Source organism: Bombyx mandarina, chromosome 24 (genome assembly GCF_030267445.1).
Source record: "Bombyx mandarina strain Sakado chromosome 24, ASM3026744v2".
In the NCBI taxonomy this organism is placed as follows: domain Eukaryota; kingdom Metazoa; phylum Arthropoda; class Insecta; order Lepidoptera; family Bombycidae; genus Bombyx; species Bombyx mandarina.
Window position 1 is genome coordinate 11,505,391 of NC_143230.1, and position 23,962 is coordinate 11,529,352.

The window sequence follows — 23,962 nt, forward strand, 5'->3', positions numbered from 1 at the left end:
TAGCAACAGTAGGGAACTTTTTATTGAAAGTAACATTGATTAGTAGTCGAAACCCAATACTATCGATTCTTTTTAGCGGTTCGTATGTCCCTAGCTTCAATTTGATGGATGATTTTAAATGACGTAACCGTAACATTTATGAGGCCTTTTAAGCCAAAAACTACTAGGGCTGTTGGCTTAATTAGATAATAATAAGTTATAATAACTTATTTAGTTATTATTTATTTCGTTAACAGCGTGATCCTATTATGTGAAGTTTACTTATAACTCTTTTTCAGAGAATAGCTTTATAAGCATATAACTTCCGTTTCTGGTTTTCTTTGATTTTTTTTACATAGTTCTTTAGAGCTTGTAGTGTGCAGGAAGTGGATGAAAATTTAATATAATAGAAATTTTTATTGACTGAAACTTTTTTTAAATTAGGGCTACTAGCTTATGTATTGAGTTGGTATTTTTTTTATCAATTTTAAACTATCTTTATAAATTTGTTGCTATGACAACAAGCTAAACAGCTCAAAACAATTGAGAATTTTTCACTAAAGTTTCTAAGACAATAATAAAGTTTTTTTGTGACACATTCGTCTTAAAAATGTGGAATTTGAGCGGATATGATAGCGAAGCGGTCGGTTTTGATTCTGTGGCTGTTAAAAAAACCGAAGACGCGAGCACCGGCACTCAAACTACAGAATTCTTTGAAGCGGCCGTCGCAACTCAAACTGTTGCTTACAAAGACGGTTCATCGATGACCTCTCCTACAGAGGATATGACGACAAAAGACGTAAAATATTCGGCAGCCAATTTAAATGCGTTCCTCCAAAGAGTGATGCCGGGTATGCTTGAGCAGCTAGACGAGAACAAAGAGAATGCGTACGAGTCTTCGGAATCTGATGATGACAATGAAATTTTGACAGCTAAATTGGTACAAGAGTTGAAGGTACGAGAAGTGCAAGGCAGCGGTGATCAGGCACTGTCTGTACTAGACCTATCTTGGAGTAATACCGGCAACTCATTAGCCGTGTCTCTAGGACAGAAGCAGCACGAGAATTGGTGCACAGATAACGGTTTAATAAGGTTCTATACGGTCAAACTTAGTGCTGGCGACAAATTAGTGCACAGTATGGATATCAACGAGAATAACTGTGTTTCAGTATTGAGATATCATCCGTCGGTCGCGGCTCTGTTCGCCTACGGGACCGTTACGGGCGAGATTGTGATCTGCGACCTTAGAAATAAGGATGAACTTCAAATGACGTCGCCGTCTGGTACGCACGGTTCGAAAAGGGTCACGGCGCTTTCTTGGCTGGAATTCACAATGGCCGAAACGTTTTTTGCGATCCACATCAACAATACAGGCAAGCGAAGGGCCTCGACCGATCGTATACTAGTTTCATCCGGTAGCGACGGAACTATCGTCGCATGGCACGTCAACGCTGACAACAAAACGTTTGAAGCCATTGTAACCTACTCCGTGAACGGGGCCCGCAAGATGGCCGCCCCGGATATCAGCTGTTTTGATTTCATCAACACGTTTCCTCTACGTCCGACGGGCGATAAAATTTCGAACGACATTTTCGTGGTCGGCACGAATGTCGGTAATTTATTTTTGTGTAACATAAAGAATGCTCAGAGCGCAGCGGATAGCGGCCACGTTGATCCGGTCAGCGATGTCCTAGAAAGTCACGCGACCTGCATTTTGGCTGTTACGTTTCACCAAGACAAGCCTGGCGTTTTTATAACACTGTCCATTGACTCCGAATTGAGGATATATAATGTTAAACAGGCCAGTCCCTTGAAGGTAATTCAGTAATTCATTTTTGAGACGCGTTCTCAATTTTGCAATTCAATAAAATGGTTGCTCGTTTGATGATTCTTGGTCGGTGTCTTGTATGCGTGGCGATTATGTTTGTGAGGGTGGTTGGAAAAATTCATTCTAAAGATGGCTTACGTAGAATTCTCAGGGGACACATTGTTAAAGGAGTATTTGTGACAAATTTAACACCTTTACTGCAGAATAGGCGCCTATATCGGGTCGCCATGATAATTTTAATTACTGCGGATAACGAAAATTATGGCCAATTACGTGTAATAAAAATCAAACCCGCAAAATTACACTGCGTAGTTACTGGTGGTAGGACCTCTTGTGAATCCGTGCGGGTAGGTACCGCCGCCTTGCCTATTTTTGCCGTGAAGCAGTAATGCGTTTCGGTTTGCAGCCATTGTAACTATACTTGAGACCTTAGAACTTATATCTCAAGGTGAGTGGAGCATTTACGTCGTAGATGTCTATGGGCTCCAGTAACCACTTAACACCATGTGGGCTGTGAGCTCATCCACCCATCTAAGCAATAAAAAAAATACACTGAGACGGTATTCCTTACTTATACCCTCCATGCGCAGATTATATCTCTGGATTATCATGTGTCGTGTGTCGGCTGGCTCCCGTACAATCCCTGGCTGGCCGTGGTCGGCACGGAAGCAGAGATGCGCCTGTGTGACGTTGCTTCCGGGAAGGAAGTGCACGTCGATGGGCTCAAAGGAACGGGCGGCGTTTGTAAGCTGGCCGTGAATCAAATCGGGTGAGTTTTTATTGGCTCAAAAGACGTGAGGTTTTATTACTGGTGGTAGGACCTCTTGTGAGTCCGCACGGGTAGGTACCACCACCCCGCCTATTTCTGAAACAGTAATGCGTTTCAGTTTGAAGGGTTGGGCAGTTGTTGTAACTATACTTGAGACCTTAGAACTTATAACTCAAGGTGGGTGGCGCATTTACGTTGTAGGTTCCAGTAACCACATCAGGTGGGCTGTGAGCTCGTCCGCCCAATAAAAGCAATAAAAGAAAAAGTAACGGTGCTTAGGACTTTTGGGTGTTGTTGTCTTTGCTATTTTAGTGTAGGTTCAAGCCTCAATAGTGGATTATTAGTGTCTTTGAAAGTGCTCAATCTTTTTTGCCACGTACCGTCCGGCTTTGGAATGAGCTCCCCTCCACGGTGTTTTACGAGCGCTGTGACATGTCCTTCTTCAAACGAGGCTTGCGGAGAGTACTTAAAGATAGGCAGCGGCTTGGGTCTGACCCTGGCATTTCTGAAGTCCATGGGCGACGGAAGCCACACACCGTCACACACAAGGGCAATAAAAAAATATAAAAATAAATGTTCGGGTAGATGAACGTAAGCACTAAGCACTCGGGTTCCCAAAAAAAGTCCACTGAATTCTCTGTAAATAATCACAATTTTATTAACACGTTATTCTATTCCAATCGATTAAATCCTCGAATAAATCAACCTCATTTCATTTCGCTGCCATTTTTCATACAATAGAGCGGCCATTTAATAATTGAAGTTTTTTATAAACTGGCAACAATAGAATCGCACGAAGTAAATTTTTTTTATGAATTTTATGACCTGGTAATTAAGACCAATAGGTCATGTCTTACTTTCATTTATATTCTTATTTTTATGAAAAATTATCATTTTTCATGGAGTGAAATGAAATGAGATGAAATGAAATGCAAGATGATTAATTTGAGACATTAATCAACTGGGATGAAATGAAATGAGATGATATGGGATGAAATATAATCTTGATTTTTTCATTGGACTTTTTGTAGGATCCCGAGAAGTTACGTCCAGCGGCTTTGTTTCATTTTCCCACATTTGTGCACTTTCACAGCTGATACTAAACAGTTAATAAACCACCGTTATTACACATTTAAACCTGAAGAAACACTAAATATAGATAAAACTAGCGACCCGCCCTCGCTTCGCTTCGGAAACATTAAAACACACATGAAACCAAAAAAGATAAATAAATAAAATAATAAAAAAAAGTAGCCTATGTTCATCAGGGACAATGTCGGCTTCTAATGGAAAAAGATTTTTTCAAATCGGTCCAGTAGTTTCGGAGCCTATTCAAAACAAACAAACAAACAAATCTTTCCTCTTTATAATATTAGTATATATAAAACAAATCACACAACTTCACTCCTCGCGTTCCCGCCAAAAAGTCGCGTGATTGCCATACTAAAAAGTAGGAGAAAACTAAAGGATGCGTTTCCCGTATTGAGTCAAGGGTTCGCGTCATGAGTGCCTTGTGTATGTATAGTAAGCTCGCTCGCGTTCCTTCTCCCCTATTTTAATTTGAATGATGCATCAGAGAACACATAATAATATGGTTATAAAACTATTATCCAAACAGACAATGATTGTGTTACAAAAAAAGAAGAACAGATTCTAGAATGTTTAATGGAGAATTATGAAATAAACAATAGCTTAGACTCTGAAAATTCCATCACAAATACGTTTGGTAAGATGAACAATGAGTATGCTCACTGCCCAACTTGCATTAAGTGGTGACATTACAACCTCCTTTTTATAATTAAGAATTATACTTCAAGTTTCAGTGTGATACTCTTTTTTTTTTATTGCTTAGATGGGTGGACGAGCTCACAGCCCACCTGGTGTTAATTGGTTACTGGAGCCCATGGACATCTACAACGTAAATGCGCCACCCACCATGAGATATAAGTTGTAAGATCTCAGTATAGTTACAACGGCTGCCCCGCCCTTCAAACCGAAACGCATTACTGCTTCACGGCAGAAATAGGCAGGGCGGTGGTACCTACCCGCGCGGACTCACAAGAGGTCCTGCCACCAGTAAAAAAAGATTCTGCCGCAAAAGATATTTTTTGTAAACAAACAGAGGGACTTGAGAACAAAGAGACTTGTTTGCTATCTGAGATTCAATCAAAACAGTAATTAAAAGCTTATTAACTTCACACGTCAGATTATCTATAATGATAATGATTTATGTATAGTAATGTCTAATCTATGGTCGATAACGCGAAATTATCACATTATCGAAAACAATGCAAGTATATTAATTAGTACTTTGATTCTTTTAGTTGTGAAGTACCTTATAAAAAAATTTATTTAAAATAAATAAATGTTTATTTAGGTATAAATGTTATTAACTTCTTAAAAAACGTTATACGTCCGCGCGCTTTTTTTTTTTTCCTACCTAAGCTGGTAGCCTTGAGAGGCTATTCCAGCGTAACCGTAACTAGTAGGTGAGCTCACGACGTTGCTTGCGACGCGCCCCTCGTCGCAAGCGACGGGTTCGACGAGAACGGTGACCGGTGCTTGAAGTACCTAAAAGCACCGTTAGTGGATCGGGAGGATCCGAGATGACGTGTTTTGGCCGACGTTGACTGCTTTCCATTCTGTCCGCAGGATCGGGAATGTAGTTACCGGCGGCCACGATGAGAGGGTTCTCGTGTCGTGCCGCTTCATCGAAGTGGGGTCCGCGCGCTAAGACACGTCCGTATAAGTCGATACCTAATACTTATAACCAAACTGCGCAATAGTCGGTATTCCGATCGTCCGGATTTTATACGCATTAATACGGTCGCATTAATAGTCGATCTATCGACGGTGCGCACCCAAAGGGCTAAAACATGTCTGTAATGTTTTTGTTTAGCGAATTTAGTTTTTTTTTTTTTAACGAACTAATCTTATCTGTCTGTGACGACCATAGATTACGACCGTAAATCATATTCCGAATGTACATTGGGAGTTTGTTTTTGTTGAAGGGGTTGCAGGGTGGCGGCGGGTGACTCCGAAGGCTGCGTGAAGATCTGGGATCTACCGCGTTGCTCACACACTCCCGGAGACGATTTAGACATTTAATTATTAGGATAATACTAGAACTTAGTGCGCTTAGTGCGAGTTATTTAACGTTCTCGATAGCGTAAAAGTTAACTACTACGTTTTTGCCTACGTTTGCCGCTAGGGGCGCTGTTGCAACTCTATACAAATTTGAGTTAACTTTCACACTCACTAACAGCTCTCACTAAGCACACTGGTTAAATTGATTTTAGAATCGAAGGCTGATTGTTTTTTTTTTTAAATAGGTACCTAGTTTTGATTTTCGGTTTGTTTTTACTAATAAACGCCTATCTATGGATGGACATAGATAATCTGTGTAGGAAATATGAGTTTTTAAGGAGTTTTTTATTCGAATAGGGTACATATGTTTATTTAGAATATAGTTTGATGGTTTTTTTGTTTATGTAATTTAAATAAATGATTGTTTTCTGTTTTATTATACGTGTAATCTTGTCTATGGATGGCTGTTGACAGTTGAGAAATAAAGTTATTTTTAAGGTATAAGTTCTTTTCATTACTTGTTTAAGTTTAGAGATTTTTTTTTTTTTTTTTATTGCTTAGTTTGGTGGACGAGCTCACAGCCCACCTGGTGTTAAGCCACCCACCTCGAGATATAAGTTCTAAGATCTCAGTATAGTTACAACGGCTACCCCACCCTTCGAACCGAAACGCATTACTGCTTCACGGCGGAAATAGGTGTGGTGGTGGTACCTACCCGTGCGGACTCCCAAGAGGTCCTACCACCAGTGATTACGCAAATTATAATTTTGCGGGTTTGATTTTTATTACATGATGTTATTCCTTCACCGTGGAAGTCAATCGTGAACATTTGTTGAGTACGTATTTCATTAGAAAAATTGGTACCCGCCTGCGGGATTCGAACACCGGTGCATCGCTACATACGAATGCACCAGACGTCTTATCCTTAAGGCCACAACGACTTCGAGATAGCTAAAGCCTGCTCTAAGAGATTGGAAGTCCACCCAAATGACCTTTCTAAACATGTAATGGACAAGATGACTACAAGAAGACTGGGTCTGCGGAGGGACTTCGGTTCCCTCTGTATTTTGTACCGTATGTTCCATGGGGAGTGCTCTGAGGAATTGTTCGAGATGATACCGGCATCTCGTTTTTACCATCGCACCGCCCGCCACCGGAGTAGAGTTCATCCTTACTACCTGGAGCCACTGCGGTCACCCACAGTGCGTTTCCAGAGGTCTTTTTTGCCACGTACCATCCGGCTTTGTAATGAGCTCCCCTCCACGGTGTTTCCAAACGAGGCTTGTGGAGAGTTAAGCGGTTGGCAGCGGGTTGGCTCTGCCCCTGGCATTGCTGAATTCCATGGGCGACGATAACCACTCACCATCAGGTGGGCCGTATGCTCGTCTGCCCACAGAGGGCATTAAAAAAAAGACTTAGAAGAAGAGTGTCTCAAGATCTACCAGATCGACGGTAAAGTGATTGATATGGACATGTCATTGGACATGTGCATGCACCGCCAATTAAATTGATTTTTTCAAAACTACGCTTTAATGTCTAAAAACAGCTTCAGTATATATTTAGCCTAGATAGGTGGACGAGCTCACAGCCCACCTGGTGTTAAGTGCCCATAGACACCTACAACGTAAATGCGCCGCCCACCTTGAGATATAAGTTCTAAGGCCTAAAGGACTGCCTCACCCTTCAAACCGAAACGCATTACTGCTTCACGGCAGAAATAGGGTGGTGGTACCTACCCGCGCGGACTTACAAGACTACCTACCACCAGTTGATGACTATGGGCTTCGGTGATCACTTAGCATCAGAAATGGGGCGTGACCTCAGCTATTCGTACAAGCAATAAAAGTAAATCCATTATAATTTTTTAATTAAATAAAACAATTTTTGTTTTTAAATCATTTATTTTTCATCTTTGGCTTTCTTTATAGCTACGATAGATTACTGTCAACACATAAAATTATCTACTTATCGAGGGGTGAATGGAAATAACCGACATTCCGCTTAATACGCGACATTTGCAGTGTTTCGCGAGCGCTATGACATGTCCTTCTTCAAACGAGGCTTGTGGAGAGTGCTTAACGGTAGGCAGCGGCTTGGCTCTGCCCCTGGCATTGCTGAAGTCCATGGGCGACGGTAACCACTCACCATCAGGCGGGCCGTATGCTCGTCTTCTTATAAGGGCAATAAAAATGAAAAAGAAAATTAATTTTTGTAATTAATAGTCCGTTTTTTTTGGTAATAGGATCAACAGTTCGACATTTTTAATTGAACTTCAATTAAGTTTACCGTATTCAAATAAGTAGTTGTAGAAGTTATTTTGTTATGATATTTTTTTCAAAATGTTTAAACTTTAAATGGCTCTCATGTAAATTTGTAAAAATGTCGCTTAAATCAAATGACTTTTCACCCCTCGATATGAACATGAATCAATTTTAAAGTTTATTATTATAAGTATTTATAAATACACGTATCTGTTATAATTATTCTCATTCAAAGTGGAAATTTAATTGATATCTGTAACTTAACAAAAAAATCAGTAAATCTTACTAAAACAAAACGAGAAAGAATATTTATTAATGGCGAAGTCGGACATAATTGAATGTGAATGTGTAAAGGTAACTCAGAAACTATTGGCTGGATCTTGGTAGCATCAGTCTCAACAAAACATTAAACATCAAAAAAGGTTCACCTAGAAAAAAGTTCTGAGGTAACATATTAAAAAAAATCGAACTGAGATCTTCCTCCTTTTTAAGGCCGGGTAAAATAAATATTTGCTCTACCAAGAGATGCCGACTGTGATGAAAATATATAATTTAATCATACATCTGTTTTCCATAAATAATCGATTTGAAATGCCTTTTTAAATAGCTCAGTGCTAACGAACCAACGTCGCGTCATACATTGATGGCGGTGATTGGCCAACGATGACGTCATATCGCACGAACCAATCACAAATCAGGAAACGCAATAGTGGCACCAATTGTCAAAATTAAAAAAAAATATTACACGAAGAAAAAGATGGACGCGCATGTCAATTCTATTTTGTAAAATAATTAAAAATAATATAATGAGTATTTGAAGAAGTTTAACGCATTTAATCATTTTCTTGACCACTTCAAGATACCTTTATAGATTCTTATGAAATAAACGCAACACTCAGCTCGACCGTGTGGGTTGGGATACTACATTAAAATCAATCATAAATATCCAATTTAAAGAGGGTAGAAATGAGTAGAATCATCTCAGTGTAGCACTTTTTGGCGGGAACGCGAAGAGTGAAGTTGTGTGATTTGTTTTATTTTGTCTATTTAGTGTTTCTTCAGGTTTAAATGTGTAATAACGGTGGTTTATTAACCGTTTAATATCTGTGAAAGTGCACAAATGTGGGAAAACGAAACAAAGCCGCTGGACGTAACTTCTCGTGATCCTCCAAAAAGTTCACTGAAAAAATCTCAGTGCATGACCACCATTTTACTGAGATTATATTTCATCCCATATCATCTCATTTCATTTCATTTAATTTCATCCCAGTTGATTAATGTCTCAAATAATCGTCTTCATTTCATTTCACTCCATAATATCATTTTTCATAAAAATAAGAACATAAATTAAAATAAGACATGACTTAAAGGTCTTAGTTACCAGGTCATAAAATCTCTTTTAAAAAAATCAGTGTATTAAAAAGTGTCCGCTGAAACAAAGACATGTAAGATGGCGCCACCGTAGCAAGTGGAAGGTTTTTAAAAACAACCCTACCAACTACAACACTACATTTCAATCCAGCTCATTTCGGTCTGTTTAAAACTGCTATATTCATATCGTTTCCACTTCCACTGGAGATAGGACATCTTGTGAGTCCGCGCGGGTAGGTACCACCGCCTTACCTAGTTCTGCCGTAAAGCAGTAATGCGTTTCGGTTTGAAGGGCGGGGCAGCCGTTGTAACTATACTGAGATCTTAGAACTCATATCTCAAAGCGGGTGGCGGCATTTACATTGTACATGTCTATGGGCTCTAGTATCCACTTAACACCAGGTGGGCTGTGAGCTCGTCCACTCATCTATGCAATAAATATAAAAACTTATTACACTAGCGATATTTCGGTCATCCCTATATAAGATAGCGCTCCTTACATCTACCCTCTGTACGCTAAATTATTAAAACAATTCGGACATATTGACATATTTGATCTTTCCCGCCAAAACTATCTTCGAATAAGCCTTTTTAAAAGCATGACTTTTTTTATCTACATCAACGAGCAAAGCGGACATAGTCCATACAGCCAAACGCAATCAATATACATCGCGTAACGACGAAGCGAACATTTTCTTTCACAAATTCGACTTTCAATATAAATGTAAGCCAGAATTTAAAATCAATTATCATATCATAATTTCTGCTGTACCGGGCGATAAATATAGCACGTGCATTATCTCTGTCGCACGCTACCGATTTGACGTTTGTCAGACAGAGATAAACGATGAAGCCGGAATTATTTAGCTAATTGCCTCATCCCAAAAGTCTTTATTGTCGGGCGCTGTCATTAGCAGCGTCAATTCTAGCCCTAGATGTTTAAAGTTTGTCGTCGAAGCGTATTGTTTGAAGATGTTTTTATTAATCGGGGAGCCAATGCCTCGAATTCCAGAGCAGGCAGTAGTAGCCATTGTACTGTTGCTGTGCGTTGTTAGTCTGTGAAAAATAATAATAAGCAAGGATCAATGACCTATAGCTAATTTTTATGGAGGGTAAAGGCAAGGAGAAAGGTCTCATATGGGAGAAGCTTGAAAAAGTGTCCCGCTTTCAGCACTAAATAACAGTTCAAAAATCCTCCAGAATGGCGCTAGCATAGGCACAGGCACGTTCCCGCCAAAAAGTCAAGAAATTAGTATGGAGGGTAGGGGTAAGGAGAACCGTCTCTGTGTGTGTAAAAAGTGTCCGTTAAAATCTGCTAAATAAGGGTGGCGCTACAGTAGCAACCGGGTAAATTAAAAAAAAAGGCGTTTAAAGTTATTAGAATAAGATAGAGAAATAACAAAAGGACGAAAGAACTGAAAGCACCGCAAAATCACAAAAAGTATTTTATTTAAAGCTGATAAGAAAATGCAATAGATGTCTCCACGTTTTACCACAGCAATAATTTTGGGTTATATTGACGAAATTAGTTTGAACTAAAAATATATAGACACGAGTTAAACGAAGAAAGCGTGTTAGAAACAACTATCCGTTAAATAGCGTTAAAAGCATTCGTTAAAAAAGCTTTTTTTGTTGTTTTTTTTATTGCTTAGATGAGTGAACGAGTTCACAGCCCACCTGATGTTAAGTGGTTACTGGAGCCCATAGACATCTATGACGTAAATGCGCCCTTGAGATGTAAGTTCTAATCTCAGTATAGTTACAACGGCTGCCCCGCGCTTCAAAGCGAATAGCATTGCTTCACGGCAGAAATAGACAGGGCAGTGGTACCCACCCGCGCGGACTCTCAAGAGGTCCTGCCACCAGTAAAAATCCAACTATATATATCGCATGTAAGAACTGACCTGAGTCGGGGCGTATCTTTGGACCAGAGGTCTGTATCCGTTGCCGAATGTTGCCAGCATCGGAGACCTTTTCGATTTTTTCGGTTGCGGCAATGGTATGATGGCGGTCACCTGGAACAAAACATATTTACGGTCGTTTTGGCGGGAACTCGATTTATTTTTATACCTATTCTTTGGTAGCCTAAAGGGTTATTTCAGCCACGCCTAGATCGGTAGGTGAGCTCACGGGCTCAACCTCAGAGAATTAGCTTAAATTAGCCCTAGCAAGAGTAAGGTTTCGCTGAATCTACCACCGGATCGAAATCGCGACCCACTGAGAAGTTCCGGTGAGAAACTAGCCATTTCAGGCTATGTAAATTTATCATTTTCCTCCGGTTTTTTCCCGAAGAAGACATTGGAAAGATCCGAATGACAGTCAGAATGTTCGGAACTTGTGTATACACAAAGTTATCTTGATAGCGCGAATCGGGCATAAAATATCTTTAGTTCTATGATAGATGGTACTGTTACGCCGGTAAGAGTAACGCCATCTATCGCCGAATAGTGGAATGAATATCGAAGGATCTAGTAGCACCTAGAACGCTCGAGAAGTACAACGCCATCTATTGTCAGATAGCGGAAGCACAATGCTCGACTTGTGTGGAATTCGATAAAACTCGATAATTCTAGGGATTTCGTATCGACTATAAAAGCGTTGCAGGGATGGCACGCAGTCAGTCAGTAATCGGAATTACTCGAAGCGAAACAGCGAACGGATCACCTGAAGCGAAGCGAAGAAGCGAATTGAGAGTTTTAAAGTGTTCAAGTGATAAATACAATTTTAAGTTGTACTTCGGTGGAACATTTATTTATCCCGAACCCTAGCGCGTAACAATACTAAAGGGTTTGAACTTTAGGTCTATAAATGAAGGTTTATTAACCCTTTAGGGGAGGGAGAGTGCACAAGTTGAGGGACACAATTACTCACGTCCTGCTCGTAGGGCCGACAGACGGTAATGGGACGCAACGTCGCCGCATCAGCCACTATGACGCAGCCCCACGCTGTCCCAACATAAACCTCGTCTCCGACCGCGCTCAACGCAGTCACCTGCAAATTGAATAACCGATAATTAATAACTATCATACGTACAAATGGAATTCGTATAAAAAACTATTCTTCTTCTGAGTCAAACTGCGTTGGCGAAGAAGCTTTGGTCGCTCGATGCGCTATGCTGACATTGCCGTTCCTACGGACCGAATGGTAAAGAGTCCACGTTCCACTAACGGTGCTTTTAGGTACTACAAGCACCGGTCACGGTCCTTAGCGAATTAACCCATAGATACAGCCCACTGAGTTTCTCGCCGGATTCTCTCAGTGGGTCGTGTTTCCGATCCGGTGGTAGATTCAGCGAAGCATTGCTCTTGCTAGGGCCAGTGTTAGCAACGTCGTCAAGTTAAAGCCCCGTGAGCTCACCTACTACTTCTATGAATCTAGTATAACCCCTCGAGTTACTAGAATAGCTAGGGAAAAAAATAGGACTCTGCTTCTCCACGTCTTCCTGTCCTCAGCGGTCTTTACAGCCTAGGTTACCAGATATGGTCTTTAACAGATCAGATCAGCGGGTAGGTGAGTGTCCGCGTGATCTTCTCCCGTCAACCTAACCCACTACCATCAGCTTCTCTAAGTTTTATCGGGGTCTCTACGAGCGATGTGTCCGAAGTGTCTATTTATAGTAGTCTACGCGCTATATACATTTTTTTTGACACGCAATGTAACGCAATCAGGAGATTACCTTCGCGTTACAATGCGCGTTCACGCGACGCTTTGTTCAGACGCGTAATATTGTTTATCCAATAAAAGTAAGAGTAGTTTATCACAGTTTTAGAATCTGGAGTCTTATGATTTGCACCCAAAAAAGGCTGACCCTGACTTTTATTTGTTGTATTGATGGATGCACGAATTGAAAGCTTACATGGAGCTTATACATCTACCTCGTCGTGTTCGTTCACAGCACGACTTCCAACCCTTTCAAATTACCTATTAAAGTCGAAGAGAGAGAGAGAGAGAGAACCTATAATAGGTGACGTCATTGAGGACAAACAAAGTCAAACATCATTAGTCTTACGTAACCGGTTCTCAAAGTCATTCAACCAAAGAACATTCCCAGTGCACTCACCCTACACAGGCACTGATCGAAGTGCTCGTCCAAGGATATGGACTGCAGGCTCTCGGAGCAGGGCACCAGCTTGCTGCAGTCCAGACGGCAGCCGACCTTCTTGGTGACCACGCTGTACTGGTACACTGACACGCCTGGGTACAAGAGAGCATCGATTCAGTTCATTTATTGCTTAGACAGGTGGACGAGATCACGACTCACCTGGTGTTGAGTAGTTACCGGAGCCCATACGAGACGTGAGTTCTAAGAGTTCGGCTGCCCCGCCCTTCAAATTGCATTACTGCTACACGGCAGAAATAGGCAGGTTGGTGGTACCTACCCGTGCGGACTCACAAGAGGTCCTGTCACCAGTGCGAATTTAGAATACGATTACTCTGAATGGTCGACATATCATCGGTGTTCTGGGGACTGACCTGGCTGCGTGTACGCGTAGACGCAGGGCAGCGCCGCGGCGGCCGCCAGTAGAGCGACCCTGCCCCCCGCCGCCACCGCCTCCGCGCCGCACACCCCCTCGGCCGACACGCGGTACGCCGACAGCGAGTCGCCGCCAGCCCACACCTCGAACCTGCCCTGACCGACACTAGCGCTTAACGCAGACACCCAATCTTATACCTTATCACACTTTTTTATAGCTCTTATAGGCAGACGAGCCCACCTGATTGTGAGTGGTTACCGTCGCCCATCGACTTCAGCAATGTTAGGGGCAGAGCCAAGCCGCTGCCTACCGCTTGTCAAAATTGGTATCAAATTAAATGGTGGGCACACAATAGTGCAATGTTTTAACATAAAAAAAAAATACTTTAACATACTGTATGAATTGAATACGCATTATTATGGATAACTCAAAGACTTATACTGTTTGGATCTTGTTATCAACCCACTGCGTCTCTCTCGCCGGATTTTCTCAGTGGGTCGCGATTCCGATATGGTGGTAGATTCTGCGCAGTCCTTGCTAAGGCTAGTGTTAGTAAAATCTTTCAAGTTGAGTCCGTGAGCTCATTTAGCTGTCTCCGCGCAGCTGAAATAATCCCTTAGGCTACTAGTGATAAAAATTTAACATTAGAAAGGTCGATGATTAATTCACTCATATAAAGCTGTGGCGGGTGGCCATAATAGAACACAAGATATTTGACAGATTTTCAAGATAAGCTCGCATATATACAAGTTCCGAACAACAACATTAAGACCTTTGGTCTTACGAGCAACATCACCCGCTCGGTGGAAGACTTCCTTTCGTCGTATTACCTAAGCTGATAGCCTTAAGAGGCTACTTCAGCGTAACCTTAACTAGTAGGTGAGCTCAAACCGGATTGATGCTAACACTGGCCCTAGCAAGAGCAGTGCTTCGCAGAATCTACCACCGGATCGGAAACGCGACCCACTGAGAAGATCCGGCGACAAAATTAGTGGGCTGTGTCTATGGGTATTTACTCGACGAGAACGGTGACCGGTGCTTGAGGTACCTAAAAGCACCGTTAGTGGATCGGGAGGATCCGAAATGACGTGTTTAGGACGACGTCGACTGTTCACTATTCGGTCTACAGGATCAGGTATGCACAAAGCTATGAAGGTCATAGGTCTGAGTGATGTAGTCCTAAGTACAGCGTACCCATGCGGCGTCGGCACGGCAGCCAGACAGCACAGCTCGCGCGCTGCCCCAAGCTCGGAAAGCACGAAGCAGCCTTCAGCCACCGGCTCCTGGCCAGTCACCAAGAACAACCTGTGTAATTTTTAAAGTGAAACTTCGTCTCAAGCTTTTTCGTCTGCGTGTCGCATGTCGCGTGACGGTCGGCCGCGGAGTAGGATAAAGTGAAAGGTGCTCGTCTGAGCAGCCAAGGCCAATATGGCGGTGCCTATAGTTCGCATTAGCTAAGTTTCACTTTTACCGTGGTTAAATAAATCCAGCCTTGTGTCAAATGGTTACCGGTGGCCATAGACATCTAAAACGTAAATGCCGCCACCCACATTAAGACATGAGTTCTAAGGTCTCAGTATAGTTACAACGGCTGCTCCACCCTTCAAACCGTAACGCATTACTGGTTCACGGCAGAAATAGGCGGGATGGTGGTACCTACCCGTGCGGACTCACGAGACGTCCTACCATCAGAAATTTGTACAAATTACAATCGTGCTAAATCAGTCATCATTATCCTGCCCTTCTCCCAGTCACCTGAGGTCGGCGCAACATGTTTTCTCCTTCCATACTCTTCTATCATATACCATTTCTTCGCTCACTCCCCTCCTACCCATATCGTCTTTCACACAATCCATCCATTTCTTCTTAGGTCTACCTCTTCCTCTAAATCCTTCCACATTCATAGTTAACATTCTCTTAACAACTTCATTTTCATTCCGTCTCATCACATGTCCATACCATCCCAAACGTGCACTCCTCAGCTTCTCTGTCACAGGTGCCACTTTCAGACTTCCTCTAACATATTAATTAACATATTAACATAATCGTGCTAAATCAGTATTCACTATAAAGCGTTTTGAGCCTCACCTCCCGCAGGCGAGGGCGAGCGCGACCCGGCCCAGGTCCGCGAGTGACAGCATGGCTACTATGCCGCTACTCGCGCCGCCCACAGAATCCTGAACTTTGGCACTCCATTTCAACGCGCAAGTCGAAGCACTGTTGAAGATAAAATTCACTGATCTGTTTATCTGATTATCTTTTTTTATTGCTTAGATAGCTGGACGAGCTCTCAGCCCACCTGGTGTTAAGTGGTTACTGGAGTCCATCTACAACTTAAATGCGCCACCCACCTTGAGATATAAGTTTTAAGGTCTCAGTATAGTTACAACGGCTGCCCCGCCCTTCAGACCGAAACGCATTACTGCTTCACGGCAGAAATAGGCAGGGTGGCGGTAGCCGTGCGGACTAACAAGAGGTCCTACCACCAGTAAAAAATCTTACAACGGACTGGTGATTTACAATAGTGTGAAAGACGATATCTGTAAGAGTGAGCGAAGAAATGGTATATGATAGAGGAGTATGGAAGGAGAAAACATGTTGCGCCGACCCCAGGTGACTGGGAGAAGGGCAGGAGAATGATGATGATGGATTGGTGATCTACTGTTCCACTGGGAAAGTAGCATCCTGCCTGTTTAGTAGGACAGCCAGATTGGGGAGGAGTAGCCTCTGCGAAAGATGAGGTCCGCGTCAATGATTTAGATCAGTGTTTCTCAACCTTTTTTTATGCCATGCCCCACTGTAACATTTCTAAAATTTTTATGTCCCCTATACATAATATTTAACATAAAAAAATTGATTTGTTCACTTAAGAGACATAAATGATCGGTTTTAGGAAGAAATCACTATGAAATTGTTTTCAAAAAACACAGAAAGTAATACTTTAACACATAATATATTCAAAATAGTTTTAATACAGATTTTCTATATTAATTTAGTACGATTGTCCCCCTTAATTATCAAGCCGTCCCCTTGGGGGGCGTGGGCCCCGCTTTGGGAAACACCGATTTAGAGGGTTTACAGTATGAGGAGTTTGTACTTACGAGTATACTGTGAGTCTGCCGGAGGAATCTCCGACCCAGACCGTGGCTCCGACCACGCAAACGGCCGTCGCGACGACTGGTTCAGCTTTGTCTACGGGAAAAAATATGTACATTTGTTGTCTGTAGAGTCGGTTTACGGACGATAGTTTTACGTGATAACCTCTGCAGCAAAATTATTCAAGCTGCTAGCTCTGACGTCACGCGAGAAGAGAAATGTCACTGACTGACCTGCAAGCAGCCTGACGGTGTGATGATGCGTGAAGGCGTGTGGAGAGGCCAGGAGCGTGTGGACCCGTTCTGGCTCCCCTCCTCCGTACCAAAGTTCCCATTGCAGCGCGCCCTCCTCTGAAATTTAAACTTGATTCAATTCGATTTCTTCTTCTTCTTTTTCTCCACCTTATCCCACTAGGTTTTTACTGGTGGTAGGACCTCTTGTGAGTCCGCACGGGTAGATACCACCACCCCGCCTATTTCTGCGTTTATTAATGCGTTTCCGTTTGAAGGGTGGGGCAGCCGTTGTAACTATACTGAGACCTAAGAACTTATGTCTCAAGGTGGGCGGCGCATTTACGTTGTAGATGTCTATGGGCTCCAGTAACCACTTAATACCAGGTGGGCTGTGAGATCGTCTACCCATCGAAGCAATTAAAAAAAAATGGTGGTGTTGGCACAGCTAATTTTTCTCTTCGACTCCGGATGCGGTAAGCTATTGTTGTTTTTGCAAGAAACTTCAAGCGATTATATTTTGGGCTAGTAAACTCACGGTTCATCTCACTTCGGTCCACCGTAGCTAAGAAGAATTGTTCGAGATGGTCTCTCTATCTCTAGATCTCTTCTTATTTCTTTGTCTCCACTTTATTTTACTATTCCGTTCTCTTCTATCAGCCGTCATCTCAACACCCACTCCTCTCTCTCTCTCATATCGTCATTCACACACTCCATCCATGTCTTCTTCGGTCGACCTCTTCCCCCTCTACCTCGCACTACCATTTCCATACATCTCCTAGTCACATGCATCTCCTCTCCACGCCTCACATGTCCATACCACGCTAACAGTCCACTTTTTAATTTGTTGATTACCGGAGCTACTTTGATTCAATTCGAATTCGACCTGCAAAAATCCGGCTCCAATTTAGGATTCTCTGTGTTATGACTACCAGAGACTGATAAACATACTTATATACGTTTAAATATATGCGTATATAGATAATAAACACGCAGATGAAGAGCACACAGACCTGTTCATCACACAATGTTTGTCCTGATGCGGGAAGCGAACCCACAACCTTCGGCGCAACAGTTAGAACCGATAATTACTGCACCACCGAGTCAGTCGTGTGGTTTTGGAAAAAATTCAGTTCCAATTCTCAATATTTGCAGACGAAGTCTTAAAAGAACCACCAGGAATTTCATTTTAGGCGAACAGGAGTTCCAATGTCAATGGCAATGACAATTGTTTTGTATTAAAATTAGTCTCCCTCTAGAACACAGTTCAAATTGTGAACCAGTAAAGTGTTAGTACTATGCAGTGCACGTCCGCGCAGATCTGTGGCTCGGTGACGTCACAGCTATAGGTGGCTCGGTAAAGTCACAGCTATACGTGGCTCGGTGTCGTCACAGCTACACGCGGCTTAGTAACGCCACAGCCACACGTGGCTTGGTTGCGTCACAGCCATACGTGGCTTGGTGACGTCACAGCCACACGTGGCTCCGTGACGTCACAGCTACACGTGGCGCGCGGGTACTCACGTGTGTGTAGAGGCAGCGCCGCGGCGGTGGCGGCGGGGCGGCAGGCGGCCGCGTCCCGGAGCGTGCCGTACTCGGGGGCTGCGCTAAGGGACACCAGCGCGGCGCCCGACGGACGCGCCTCCGGAGACCCGCTCCAGCACCGACGCATCATCTCGAGAACGCAGCACGGATACTCCAACTCCTGGGACATAGATTGGTCTGCTAGAGGCTTTGTTGCCGAGACGCTGTAGTAGATTCTAATTGGCGACCAAGGATTAGCTGTTAGAATTAAAAAGGTTGTGCCATTGTTTGTACGTGTATTCATCTCTTTAGTCCAGTTAACTCAGCAGTATCACAATCTATCTAGTGCAGTGGTTCCAAGAGTGAAGTATTGTAAGTCCGCCTAGTCAGCCGGTTTTTACTGGTGGTAGGACGTCTTGCGAGTCCGCACGGGTAGGTACCACCCGCCCTGCCTATTTCTGCCGTGAAGCAGTAAAGTGTTTCGGTTTGAAGGGTGGGACAGCCGTCGTAACTATACCGAGACCTTAGAACTTATATCTCAAGGTGGGTGGCGCATTTACATTGTAGATGTCTATGGGCTCCAGTAACCTGTGAGCTCTTCCACTTATCTTGGCCCCTAGGCAATCACTTTATCGGCTCCCCTGTACCGGCCATAAATGGCCATCATAATACTATAAATTTTAACTTTTTTTTTTATTGCCCTTGTAGGCAGACTAGCATACGGCCCACCTGATGGTGAGTGGTTACCGTCGCCCATGGACTTCAGCAATGCCAGGGGCAGAGCCAAACCGCTGCCTACCGAAATGTTTTTGCAATTACGATGACGTTGTATCATCAAACCCCTAACTTTAGTAGATCAGGACCCTTGTACTTACGCTAATGCGCGAGTGAAATATGACGTTATAACTGTTAAGAAATCAAGAGGGACGACAGAACGAACATCGAAATTCATGATTCCTCTCTGCTCTGGGAAATAGGCCAAATAGGAATAATCTATTATAAATTTAGATTATAGATCAGCATTTACTTATTTATTTAAAAATTCTGTGCTTGCGCGCCCCTTATAACTACACGCCCCTAGGCACGTGCCTAGTTTGTCTTACGGATAATCCGCCTCTGCTATTACCCTTGGAGTGAGTGTGGGCCTCACGCCCTCAAGCACGGCTTCCTTGACGGCCTCGTGACCTTCGAAGGGCTGGCGGCAGGTCACCACCTCGTAGATCAGCATGCCGTAAGAGAAGCAGTCCACCTGGAATGTGTACAAGTTCTGCATGTCTTCCTTGCGTACTCAACTCATGTTCACAAACTGCTTCCAAGATAAAGGAATTTAATAAGCCCGTAAAAATTTAACCCATATAGACACAGCCCGCTGAGTTTCTTGACGGTGCTTAGAGCAATTCTAAACATGAAGTTTGTTAGACTGTTCTTTGAATTTTGAAACAGAATAATAATTTTGGCAACACAGTCATTGTGAGTCAATCAAAAATTCAGGTCATACGTGCACTTGTTGTAACTACATTAAAATAAAATAAAAATAACTTTCTCTCTGAATATATCTAATAATTGAAGCGACCAGTACAAAATACAGTCCACGCTCTACACAGACGGATCTTCTCAGTGGGTCGCGTTTCCGATCTGATGGTAGATTCTGCGAAGCACGGCTCTTAGAATTTGTATGGAGTTGGACCAGCGCCCCTAGCGGCAAACGCAGGGAAGCTGTTCCAACTCCATACAAATTCGAGTTAACTTTTACGTTATCGAGAACGTCAAAAAACTCGCACTAAGCACACTGAAGCGTTAAGTAACTAACTAACCACCATCAAGTAAAATAAAACAGTATTTATTATTATTATTTATTGCATTTATGGTTGGACGAGCTCACAGCCCACCTGATGTTAAGTAGTTACTGGAGCCCATAGACATCTACAATGTAAATGCCACCACCCACCTCGTGACCTTAGTTCTAAGATCTCAGTATAGTTACAACGGCTACCCCCTTCAAACCGAAATTACTGCTTCACGGCAGAAATAGGCGGGGTGGTGGAACCTACCCGTGCGGACTCACAAGAGGGCCTACCACCAGTAATACCATAAGTATTTATTACACGATGTTATTCCTTCACCGTGGAAGTCAATCGTTAAGTACGTATTTCATTAGAAAAATCCCACTGAGTTTTTCATCGGAACTTCTCAGTGGGTCGCGTTTCCGATCCGGTGGTAGATTCTACGAAACACCGCTCTTGCTAGGGCCAGTTTTAGCAAATCTCTCGGTTTGAGCCCCATGAGCTCACCTACACATCAAGAAGAAGCTGCAATAGCCCGTCAAAGCTATCAGCATAGGTCGGGAAAAAAATTAGAAAAATTGGTACTCGCCTGCGGGATTCGAACACCGGTGCATCGCTACATACGAATGCACCGGACGTCTTATCCTTTAGAACTTAGGTTTAGGCCACGACGACTTCAAGTAAAATAAAATAGTATTAACTAGTTTTTGATCTTCTTACCTTTTCATTGTATTCTTCTTCGCCATTGTATCTCATGATCTCCGGCGCCATGAACCCTTCGGTCCCCCCAAAGCCTTTCGTCCCTGAGGGCGGAGCTAGCCTGCTGATACCTGTAAACGTTACCAGCACTGACGATCCTCACGTATACTCCGGTCAGAGCGACGGAAACTGTATTCGTAACAATGTCATGTAGGTCACCGGCGCCATACGCGGCGCACTCAAGAATTTTTTTTTATTGCTTAGATGGGTAGACCAGCTCACAGCCCACCTGGTGTTAAGTGGTTACTGGAGCCCACAGACATTTGCAACGCAAATGCGCTACCCACCTTGAGATATAAGTTCTAAGGTCTCAGTATAGTTACAACGGCTGCCCCACCCTTCAAACCGAAACGCGTTATTGCTTCACGGCAGAAATAGGCGGGGCGGTGGTACCTACCCGCGCGGACTCAAATGGGATCCTACCACCAGTAACAATTATATCGATTTATGTTACTCAAGCGCTTGGATTGACTAACTTTGCCTTCTTTTGTTAGTTAATATATGTTTTAGTCTTTCAGGTCTTTTAGAAATGATTCATTCTCAGTATCTTCTGATTCGTCTTTCCCAAAGTTTTTTTGTTTTTTTTTATTGCCCTTTGTCGGCAGACGAGCCACGGCCCACCTGATGGTGATTGGTTGCCTTCGCCCATGGACATCGGCAATCGGACATCGGAAACGCATTAGGTACTACTTCACGGCAGAAATAGGCAGGGTGGTGGTACCTACCCGTGCGGACTCACAACACGTCCTACCACCAGTAAATTATCCGTATTTCTAACGGACCGCACTGGCCCCACTTATATTTACCGTAATCTCCCAGTTTGACCAGTACTTGCAGGGGGGCTGAGTTGATCTCAGCTTCCGCGGCTTCGTGTGGCTTCGGGAGATGCCACACCAATACGTTTTCAGACTGAAACATTAGTATTCTTATAACAGATGACGGCAGCAATGAACTTGAGAGTTATATTAGGGGTTAAAGTATGAAATTGCCGATTTGTACTGAAAAATTGAAATTGTTTTTTTTTTCATTTAACATATTTATTTAATCAAGATATCTGCCATTATTATCTATACATTGCTGCCATCTAATAAAGAATAATAGGAAGGTCATATTGTATGTCTTCGCAATAGAACTCTGGTGATCTAGATTCTACAAGCTATGTGAAAGCATTTTGTACTGCCTCCTGGGAAGAAAACTTTTTATCACGTAGAAAATTGTCCAAATCACGAAAAAAATGGTAGTCCGTTGGAGCAAGGTCTGACGAATACGGAGGGTGACGAATGGTTTCTAATTGCAGTTCCTCCAAACGCAAAATTGATATTGCGAGCTGTTCCGGGAGCGTTAGTTCCGCGTCGCAACTCTTATTCAAAAATCACTCGAATTTTCGAAGTATCCATCTTTCTTGTTTAAGCTGAATAAAAAAAACAACTGAAAGTCGATGATCGAATGTTGCACATTTTTTAAAAGAAGAACCCCATGGGTACCATTTGAACAAGTTTCACTCAAAAATCTCAAACCATGAAGGGTCTATGTCAATTCGAAGTACCTATTACAATAAAGCGGCAATTTCATACTTTAATCCCTATTATATAGTCCGTATACATATATCTACATGATGACTTTCATGAAAAAGAGGATAGATGCTCTCGAAATGTGGTGCTGGAGGAGAATGCTGAGAACTATCGTGGACGGAGTTCAGAAATAATCAGTCCGTTACCAAGGAACCCGGCATCAAGCAGCGCATATCGATCAATCAGGGTCGCATTCTCGCTTTCTTCAAACATGTGTCTCGACGGGAGACGACTCAGTTGAGCACCTTGTGGTGCAGGGCATGATAGATACAAGACCGCGTGGAAGATCACCGTTACGATGGACCGACCTAATCAAAGCAGCTCTAAACGGTCCCATCAACGAGTGCACGAGAAGGGCCGCGGTACTCGAGGTATGGCGACGTCTCTTGATGCGCACCACCACCCGAAATGATTACCACGACCACTCTGCCAAGAGAGCACTTGACTCTACTAGCGCAGATGATAGACAGAGACAGTCATAGGCAAGTGCTAACGATGTGAACGCCACCCCTACTTTGATACATTAAGTACCGGTCTCAATTTCATTGTAAATCCGCCCCACCAGTCACTGGCAGAAATAGGCAGAACGCTGCTGTGGGCTCGTGGTACAGAAACGGTACTAAAGGACATTAGCCGTATTAGGTCAGTAGCCAAGTCACTCAACTCAAACTCAAAGATAAATCCACCTATTCTGACTTCTTCGTCGTTCTCTTATTACTGAGGATCGCGATCAAATGTATACATGAAGATCGGTTGAGAGGAGAGGTTCACCGCCTGTTGGATGCTGCCCCTAAATGTCCTTGTCCAACCATCTCGTTTGTACTTTTTACTCGTTTTCCCTCCTCTTGACCAAAAATGAGAAGCTTTTCCAGACTATGCCTTGGGGAATGACATGTCCGAAAAAGCTTTATTACTGGTGGTAGGACTTATTGTGAGTCCGCACGGGTAGGTACCACCGCCCTGCCTATTTTTGCCGTGAAGCAGTAATACGTTTCGGTTTGAAGGGCGGGGCAGCCGTTGTAACTATACTGAGACTTTAGAACTCATATCTCAAGGTGGATGGCGCATTTACGTTGTAGATGTATATGGGCTCCAGTAACCACTTAACACCAGGTAGGGTGTGAGCTCGTCCACACAAGCACTGAGCAATAAAAAAAAAAAGAAAATAGCTCAGAGTTCGACCTTGGCAAATGGTAGAGAGCCGCCTTGTCATGTGCTCTTGACTTAG

The 23,962-nt window shown here is 43.1% G+C and overlaps 2 protein-coding genes across 2 annotated transcripts in view; one reads left to right on the forward strand and one right to left on the reverse strand.

Annotated features, from left to right (window-relative positions):
• Positions 1-470: 470 nt before the first annotated feature.
• Positions 471-6,167, forward strand: LOC114248463 (cytoplasmic dynein 2 intermediate chain 2). Its single transcript, XM_089738166.1, has 3 exons — positions 471-1,795; positions 2,398-2,576; positions 5,588-6,167. Exons 1-3 carry the CDS (start codon positions 590-592, stop codon positions 5,682-5,684), a joined length of 1,482 nt encoding a protein of 493 aa, XP_089594292.1. The 5' UTR covers positions 471-589; the 3' UTR covers positions 5,685-6,167.
• Positions 6,168-7,544: 1,377 nt separating this feature from the next.
• The window catches only part of Lrrk (Leucine-rich repeat kinase), a 90,973-nt gene continuing 74,555 nt past the window's right edge, over positions 7,545-23,962 (reverse strand). The window contains exons 45-57 of the mRNA XM_089737936.1: positions 21,970-22,072; positions 21,125-21,234; positions 19,747-19,869; positions 18,621-18,801; positions 17,100-17,216; positions 16,872-16,962; positions 15,859-15,987; positions 14,965-15,075; positions 13,769-13,920; positions 13,356-13,489; positions 12,167-12,286; positions 11,200-11,310; positions 7,545-10,351 (exon numbers count right to left, since the gene is read on the reverse strand). Of these exons, the coding sequence (XP_089594062.1) occupies positions 10,277-10,351; positions 11,200-11,310; positions 12,167-12,286; positions 13,356-13,489; positions 13,769-13,920; positions 14,965-15,075; positions 15,859-15,987; positions 16,872-16,962; positions 17,100-17,216; positions 18,621-18,801; positions 19,747-19,869; positions 21,125-21,234; positions 21,970-22,072 (1,557 nt within the window). The 3' untranslated portion in view covers positions 7,545-10,276. The remainder of the gene's footprint in view (positions 10,352-11,199; positions 11,311-12,166; positions 12,287-13,355; positions 13,490-13,768; positions 13,921-14,964; positions 15,076-15,858; positions 15,988-16,871; positions 16,963-17,099; positions 17,217-18,620; positions 18,802-19,746; positions 19,870-21,124; positions 21,235-21,969; positions 22,073-23,962) is intronic.

Bases quoted from the DNA above. Each gene is read 5' to 3' on its own strand.
- LOC114248463 (XM_089738166.1), top strand. From the start codon at position 590: ATGTGGAATTTGAGCGGATATGATAGCGAAGCGGTCGGTTTTGATTCT. The intron at 1,796-2,397 runs GTAATTCAGTAA...CTCCATGCGCAG, and splicing joins AACAGGCCAGTCCCTTGAAG to ATTATATCTCTGGATTATCA. The intron at 2,577-5,587 runs GTGAGTTTTTAT...TTTTTGTTGAAG, and splicing joins CTGGCCGTGAATCAAATCGG to GGGTTGCAGGGTGGCGGCGG.